General features: G+C 45.6%; 1 protein-coding gene across 1 annotated transcript in view; it reads right to left on the bottom strand.

Moving 5' to 3' along the window:
* Positions 1-3,193: 3,193 nt before the first annotated feature.
* Positions 3,194-8,427, bottom strand: part of GNL1 (guanine nucleotide binding protein-like 1) — a 12,308-nt gene continuing 7,074 nt past the window's right edge. The window contains exons 11-12 of the mRNA XM_010848158.1: positions 8,263-8,403; positions 3,194-7,878 (exon numbers count right to left, since the gene is read on the bottom strand). Of these exons, the coding sequence (XP_010846460.1) occupies positions 7,637-7,878; positions 8,263-8,403 (383 nt within the window). The 3' untranslated portion in view covers positions 3,194-7,636. The remainder of the gene's footprint in view (positions 7,879-8,262; positions 8,404-8,427) is intronic.

Raw genomic sequence — 8,427 nt, 5'->3', positions numbered from 1 at the left:
GAGCACCTGGAATGAGTCCTTTGAATGTCCAAAAAACATCTATGGGGACAAGTGAGACTAGACATGAAGAATGGGGAAACTTGGGACTGAAGGGTTGGGCTCCTGGAAGAGATGAGAAACCTCCCCCGACCCCACCGAGGGTGACCAGGCTATGGGCACCACAAGCACAGGAACACCAGGGCCCAGTTGGAGCCTCAGAGGCACAGTTTTATTCTGTATCCGAGCATCCAAGGATCAGCAGCTCTGTCCTCAGTAAGTTCTGGCTGCTCTGGGGGAGAGCTCGACCTGATACTTTATTTCCCTGGAAGAACAAGGTGTGGGACAGACCGCTCTGTGCCCAGACAACGAAGCCTTTGAAAATAGTTACACGGAGAAAAAAATGAAATTCATTTTTCTTTGCCCTACTAACTACAGCTTACCTATTAACTGGTCCCAAGGGAGACAGTGCCTGGACTAAAACTGAGCTTCTCGGTTTCCATCCAGTGCCCCTCATAAAGCCGGGTCTCCCCACCTCTTCTTGGGAATAAGTGACCATCCCCCACCCCACCCGCCAGGGATCTCAGGCCCCAGGCCTCCAATTCAGCCTTGGCATGCCCCACACCCGCCACACTGCCCAAAAGTGGAGAAGCACACCTAGCAGGGATTGTAGCTCAAAAAGCCCTGAACTGTGCTGCAGGGCAGTGAATGCAGAGGGTACAGACAAGTATTGGGCTCCCAGGGACCGGCTGGCACAGACTGTCCTGCAACTCCTCACAGGCCCATTTTGGAGCAGGGCCGCCCAAGGAAGGCAGGAGAGGCTATAGGCTGGTGAGTTTGAGGCTGCCTGGACTTTCCATATAACGGGGGATGGAGGTAAGAGGTGAGGAACAGTGACCTTGGCATGGAAACCTAGACCACGGTGGAGTAAGGGAACGGGTGCTTTGGCAGTCTAGCAAGAAAAGCAAGGGAGTGGTGGGGGAGGTGGGGGAAGACCTGGACTGCAGACCCTGTCTGCATGTGGGATCTAAATGGTACCCCCTGCTTTGGAAGCATGGAGTCTTAGCCACTGGACTGCCAGAGAAGTCCCTCAGGTGACATTTGAATACAGTACACTGTTACATCCTTCATGGTAAATATTCTAAAGACTAAAAGAACAGCAAATAAAAATATTAAATTTCACTTAGTTATTTTATTGTCTGTAGTATTAAACACTAATTTTGAAACTATTTTATGAATATTTTAGGATAAAGCAAATGTCAAGCTTATTAAAATTTTAAATTATCCTGATGAAAGACATAAAATACAACATCAAAAAAGTTAAATTACAATATAAAATTTGAATTGGAAGTATCAATATAAATTCATGATTTTTCTTAACATTAAAAGTGTCTTAAAGCAGTGATACCCCTGCAGTAATGAGCTCTCCCAGCATCTAAATAGTGGTTTCTATACACCATTTTTCATGAAAAGAACCAGTACTCCCTGGAGAAATGGCTAATTCCATGTTTGGAGCTTGGGAAAGTAAAAACTGAGCCTGGGACATCGTCATGCCAGAAGCAAGAAAGTAGTCACAACTTTGGAGCATGTCAAAAGGACACAGGAGTCAGCTTAAAAGGGCTCCTACTGTACACATTTGGTACTGTTTGAGAACAAAAGGAATAATGGCTGTGATTGGAAAATACTAAATGGATAAAACCCGGGAACCTATAGGTTTTTTTAAAAAAAGACTAACTTTCCAGTTGATGAGGGAAAGCTCCCCTCTAGATAAATATCTCCTTATAAACAGAGTAGTGGGAGAAGTAGAAAAGCACCATTTTGTAACCCTTGATGAAATAACTCATTCAGGCGAGGGTCACTGTGGATGCCAATTACTGGGTGAAAGTTTTTTAGAATATTTACAGTGTCAGGAACTTCCCAGCAGCCTATTGGTTAGAACTCCAGGCTCTCACTGCCAGGGGACTGGGTTCGATCCCTGCTCAGGGAACTAAGATCCCACAGGCTGCAAGATGCAGCCAAAAAAAAAAAAATCACAGTGTCAAAGAACCATGCATATAACTTGCTAACTGCAAAGGGGAACACTTTACTTTCATAGGACAGTTATTACACTTAACATCACTAGCTATGGGATGACCTGGTATTATGTGCATTCCAATGTGAAACAATGTGACAAATGCAGCACTTTTGAAGAATTAGTCCCCAAATTGGGTAACTAGAATCTAAATTTTTTAATTAAAAAATATGAGCTAGAGGAATAGTTAAATGACAACACGGAAACAATAAGACAAATCCAGAATGTAGTATATTCTATAGAAGAGACTGGCCTAGTCTCTTCAAAGAGTCAATTTTATGAAGACTGGACTGTTCTGGATTAAAAAGAAAAGGGGAGGGACCTCCTGGCAGTCCAGTGGTTAAAGCTTCTCTCTCCCAATGCAGGGATGCAGGAGTTGAGGGTTCGATCCCTGGTCAGGGAACTAAGATCCCACATGCTGTGTGGTGCGGTCAAAAAAAAGAAAGAAAAGGGGAAAGAAGAGGACATAATCACAACAAAGAACAATGTGTGGAACTTGATTCCTGGTTTGTTTCTTTAATGCTGTAAAAGACATTTAAATTGGGAAAGCTTGAATATGATATTAGGTTAGATTAGGAATTCACTGACTTGATGGACGTGAGTCTGAATGAACTCCAGGAGTTGGTGATGGACAGGGAGGCCTGGCGTGCTGCGATTTATGGGGTCTCAAAGAGTCGGACACGACTGAGCGACTGAACTGAACTGAACTCATTAGACATGGTAAGTCTAGTGTGGTTGTGCAAGACATATACTGATGACTTAGGGATGAATGAGCATTTCTGCAACTTGCTTCCAACCAGTTTAGGGGACAAAAAAATAAAAGATAAGTAGACAGATGGATAAACAAGATAGAGACTAGTGGCAAAATGTTAGGATTTGTCAAATCCTTGTATGAGTGTTTGGGTGTTTATTGTCCTTTTTTTCCGTTTGTGTGTTAGACAATTTTCAAAACAAAACATTGGAAAGAATTTTGAATTTTTTTTTTAAAGGAAAGAATTTTGATCTTTTTTTTTTTTTTTTAACATAGTAACAGAAGACATCATGAGCAGCAGCTCATGAATATTTCTTCTTTGTTCTCCCGTGGAACCAAAGCATTCCCATTTATGATATTTCTGAAGGCACATTAAGAGACATTCAAACTTTATCTCTTTATTCAAGTTTGGCTTTAATAGTTTATTAAAAACTCTTAAATTTGTAAATATTAAAACACTGCTATTTACTACTGATGCAAGAATGACAATGTACTAGCAAGAAAATCAAAGCAGAAGCTAAACTATTTAGAAGCAATAGCAACTCCATAATTCAAAGATAATTTGAACAGGCAATTTTAAAGAGTTTAATAAGGCTCAAAGCAGCCGCTTAGCCTGCAGTGACGCTACCCCACCGGCAGATGGCGCTGCAAAGCGTCTCAGGTACAGCGGGAAGCCCATTTTGCCAATGGCTGTCGCGGTCTCTTATACTTGAACTGATGAGTTCATATTATAATGTATTTTATTAATCATTTTTACTGCTTATTGCAGTTACTCTTATACTACTTACTAACTGGTACAGAAGTGTTTTAACAACTGGTTGAACAGTACCAGTGCAAACCGGCTGAATGTCAGCGCTGTCTCCTCCGAATAGGACAGAAGCCACCAGGCTCCCGTGGGAGGGTAATCCCTGCGCCGGGACTGTCAGTGCAGCCCCCGCCCGCTCTCCAGGGCTTGTTCCATCACTAATCCCCACTTTCCTGCATTTTCAGCCTTTCCTCCTCCACTCAACCCTTCTAAACAGTATGTTAAACCGTTCAAAACTTAAAAGCAAATTTTTTTCTCGATTTTATATACTCTGCTCTCTCCATTTTTCTCTCCTTCCAAACACAACCAAACTTCTTTAAAAAGTATCTCCTTTTCTCCACTGCCTTCACTTCTTTCCTCCAAATTATTCTCAATCCCCTGACATCTGGCACTTCTGATCCCACCTGCCCAATGCAGCTGCTCCCACCAAGACCAGCAAGGCTTCTTTTTACTAAACCCAGTGGACATTCTTCCTTCTTGTCATTAACCCTCAGCAGCATTCACTGTGCCCTTCCTTCTTCCTTCCTTGGCTTTCAGTGCACCACACTTCCAAGGTTTTATCCTGTCTACTGGTTCCTCTTTCCCTGCCCTCCCCCCTGCCCTCCCTTTTATATTCTCCACATTCTTCCTCAGCTCTCAAGGATCTCAGCTACCCTCTTCCCACCTGTATGCTACTGATGCCCAAATCCGTCTGCAGCCACACCTCTCTTCCCCCAAGCCCTTTAATTCTGGTTTCCAGTCTTTGTCTGGGATCTCTGCAAAAGTCTCTGATCGCTCTCCCTTTTCCAAACCAGTCTCCACAGTGCAACCAAACTGACATTAAGGCACAAATCTCTCCTCCTTGGTCTTAGGCTTGAAGTTCTTCAGTGCCGCTCTGGATAAAGCCTTCATCTTTAGCACAGCTGATGAGGCCCAGGAAGAGCTAACCCAAGCCTACCTCTCCAGCTTCACCTTTCCCCCCTTGCACCCTCTGCCCCAGCCATGCTGAACCAGTTAGTCTTCCAACTGTCACGTGCTTGTTCCTATCCTTTGCTTTCCCCTCTGTAATGCCCTTTCCCTCTCAATGCCTGGCTAACTCCTGCTCAGTTTTCAGGCCTCAGCTTGGACCTCCGTCCCTCTAGACTTTTTCTGACTCACCAAGACTGGCCCCTGTTGGGTGTTCCCACAGCAATTCTTTACCACAGACCACTGATTTTTTTTTCCCCAGTCTTATATAACTTGCTGTACAATCAACAGCTTCCAGCTCTGTCCTCCACTTCTTTCTGAGCAACATCACAAGACCCTTCTACATGAAGCCACCACTACCCCACAGAACCCTGTACCACCCTTCTCACAGCACTTATCACACTTTTGGGGTAATTATTAAATTGTTTTCATATTCCAATAAATTGAGAGTTCCACAAAGGACTAGTTCTGTATCACTTACCACTTAGCAGTGACTGACAAATAGTAATTGTTGACAAATGGACAAATGTTCAATTGGTGAATGGATTCTTGGGGTGATTATAGTTCTAGACACCTTACTTAGTTACAATTCAATACTCACGTACAGCAATTCTTCTATAATTTACATGGTGACATGGAGTAGTATCATTAGTATCTGGCTGTTCTGTTCTTGGAGGATACGGTCTATGCCTGTACTCAGTGTTTTTGTCCCAGAACTCAGCATGCCTGACACACATTGTTTTCAACCAATGTTGTTGATTGTATCAATGATCTACTCTGGACCACACACAGCTACTTTGTCCCAGAACCATGACTGGAAGTCAGTCTAGAAAAAGGAAAGCTCAGAAGAACTTGCTCAACATCTAGATGGAATTACAGCATGAATAAGAAGTACTAGTTTCTGGCCATCAAGAGACGAGACTGGCCAGCTGTGCAAACTCCCAGAGCCTGAGACCTCCACAGTCAAGTGTCTCCATAGTGGATATGTCCCAGGAGGGGTGTGAGCACAGGAGTCCTGGGTATTTCAGAACTGGACCCCTGGTTTCCTTTGTCCCCTTTTAGTCAGTTTCCACCTCAGACACTGGTGTTGGGTTATTATTTTCCCTTCTCCTCCCAAATCTGTTTGTTGCTAAGATAGTTCTTTTCCCAGTGTCACTTTCCTACAGAGTACTGATTGGGAAGAATCATTTGCCATCTCTAGCCTCTTGGGGATGTTAGCACTGCTTCCATCCAGGTCTTCAGCATAAAAACCCTCTTCCTTGGCTTCCCCTCCAGCATCAGGTCTCAGCTTTCACCTCCACCCCCAGACCTCCCAAATGCTCCTGGTGAAACTCATAAGATAGAACAAGATAAAGACAAGTGAAGAGAAGTGGCACAGAGACAAGGGCTTAAATAGAATTCTGATTTTTCTCACTTTTCTCCACTTTTTGAGACAATTCCAATGTCCCCATCTCACCTCCAGCAGTAGAGAAGTCCCCTGAGCTTCCCTGACCATTACGAACCTTCACAAGATGCTCAGTAAGGGTCCCCCTTTTTCTGTCAACAGACCTAGCCCTGAGGGTACAAAGTGCAAGATGGGAGACAGGTGGGTTTTTCTCTCCACTGAAACTTTTTCTGTTTTACAGCACATTGTGGGCAACTTTCACACACATTCACATGCTGTATTTAAACTTTGCGCTGGAATGCAAATTCTAGGGCTTATGTCCTCACTGGCACCAGAGGAGGAGGGAGCTGGAAGAAATGACCCAAATATGGGCCAGTTCACCTCAGCCCCTTTTGCTCCTGGGGTGACTGGGTCTCTGCTGGAATGAAAAGTAGCCTGAGACCCAGAACTGGAACAGAACGCTTTAGAGAGAGGAATCATACGCCCTCTTCTCCTCACCCCTACCCCGGATGGCTAACCTATCAAATAACACTTTTTGCTACCACCAACCCAGACAACATTGTGGCAGCCAATGAACCAAAGCTCATTCTTCCTTTTCTCCAAGAATGAAATCTAGGAGTCCAGCTGCTTGCTTATCAAGGGGGATGTACAGCAAGGCCTAAAGCGCCCTGACTCACAGAAGAGCTGACCTCTGCTGAATTGCACCTGATATCATAAGACAGCCCAGACCATGCACTGGGTCTCCTTGGCTCCATCCCAAACCAGGGTAAATGGGATTCAGGAGGCTGGGTGTGTGTCCTCCCATTTGAATCTAGCAGACCCTTAGTGTTAAAGCTCTATAATGAGACTTAATACTGCACTTACAGGGCTCTTCTGCTCAGATCATAAATGTGCACCCCACTTATTTGCCAGTAATTAAGACTACTTGTACACATTTAATTAACATTTTCACAAGCATCAAGTCTTAGCTAAGTATCTCCACCAACAGGAAGTTCTAGAATTATACCGTATGAGCCCTAAGGATTTGGAGAACATTATACACCCATCTTAATTCAAAAAGTTGGGTGCCTGATTAATGAGGTCTTGATCATGGCCAGGCTGTATATTTAGGTCAGGCCTGTTTGTGCAGCTTTATATGCTCAGTGCTTAGCGTAAGTCTAGACACAGTTAGACCTCAATAAATATTTGTTGAATTTGAATAAATCCTGTTAAAAAATCTCACTTGGAGACATCAGCTGTGACATCTCTTACTGCTGCTTCTCCCAGAAGTTCCTGGTATAACCCAGGACTGACAGCAGGGGGCGCATAGGGGTTGTTCCAACACCAGAGGGACCAAAGGGGATTGGACTTTGACCAGGCCTCAAAAGCCTGAAATGACCTCCCCTCACCATGTTGATGACACAGTTCCTAAGGTACAAGTGGGAGCATGAGCAGAGGGAGTGGTTTTGGGCCTCAGAACCCACTGAATTAACTCCTAAGAGAACTCTTCTTTTGCAAAGAGAATGCACGAAAAGAGAAGGGAGAAGAGCAGCCAGCCTCCCACAGCTGTCAGCCTGAGAGCTGCTCTCACCTCAGTCCATCTAGGGAAGGGGCTACAAAGCAGACAATCTTTATTCACAACTGGGGCGGCAGACGGGAGAGACCCCCGGGTCAGTCCAAAAGCAAAGATACTGGGGAGGTGGGGAGATGGAGTAGGGCAGGGACTCAGCACTCGTCCTCGCCCAGCAGGGCGTAAGGGTTTCGGGCGGCCAGGCTGGACCCTGGAGCCGAGGTTGGGGTGTCCTCATCCCCTTCCCCCTCCTCATCCGCATCCCGGTCCTCCTCTCCCTCCTCCTCACAGGAGCTGCTCAGCTCTTCCTCTTCCTCCTCCTCCTCGTCACCCGCTGGCCCCACCCTGCCCTGCAAAACCACCAGCTCCATGGTCTCTGGATGGGACTCCCAGGTGCCTGGGGAACCAAAACAGAAAAAGAATGGTGGAGAGTTTTGAGCAAGAAACTAACGCCAGGCAAAGATGGGGAAGAGGCAAAGACTAAGAATGACAACCATTTTATAGCTGCTGGCATTCATTTGTGCGCTCATTCATTCACCCTCTCCTGTGCTGGGCACAGAACAGAAGCTTTGCACACATTAACTCCCATCTTGACCACCTCCTTGCCAGGAGCAACTAAGCACCCTGGTTTTGTAGATTGGAAAGTCATCTCAGACCTACTTAGTCACACAGAGCTGGCCGATGGGGGCAGAATCCGAATCCTCACACAGTGTGGCCACAAAGCCCACACCCTTCTGCCTCTCCTACAGCAGGGGCTGGGGAGGATCACCGGCTGACTGACCTTTCTGCTCATTGTAGCCCGGGGGATGAAAACACAGGCTGAGGCGGCCATCCAGCGCCAGCCGCAGGAGGCTGTTGGCCGCTCTGTACACATCGTTTCGGGCGGCCTTGGCTGTCTTGTAACCACGTTTCTCTGCCCAGGCTGGAAGGAGAGAAGGATGGGGAT

This window comes from Bison bison, unplaced genomic scaffold (genome assembly GCF_000754665.1).
Source record: "Bison bison bison isolate TAMUID 2011002044 unplaced genomic scaffold, Bison_UMD1.0 scf7180017864260, whole genome shotgun sequence".
NCBI classification, from domain to species: domain Eukaryota; kingdom Metazoa; phylum Chordata; class Mammalia; order Artiodactyla; family Bovidae; genus Bison; species Bison bison.
The sequence above is the reverse complement of the archived record's forward strand: the minus strand, read 5'-3'. Positions and strand labels throughout refer to the sequence as shown.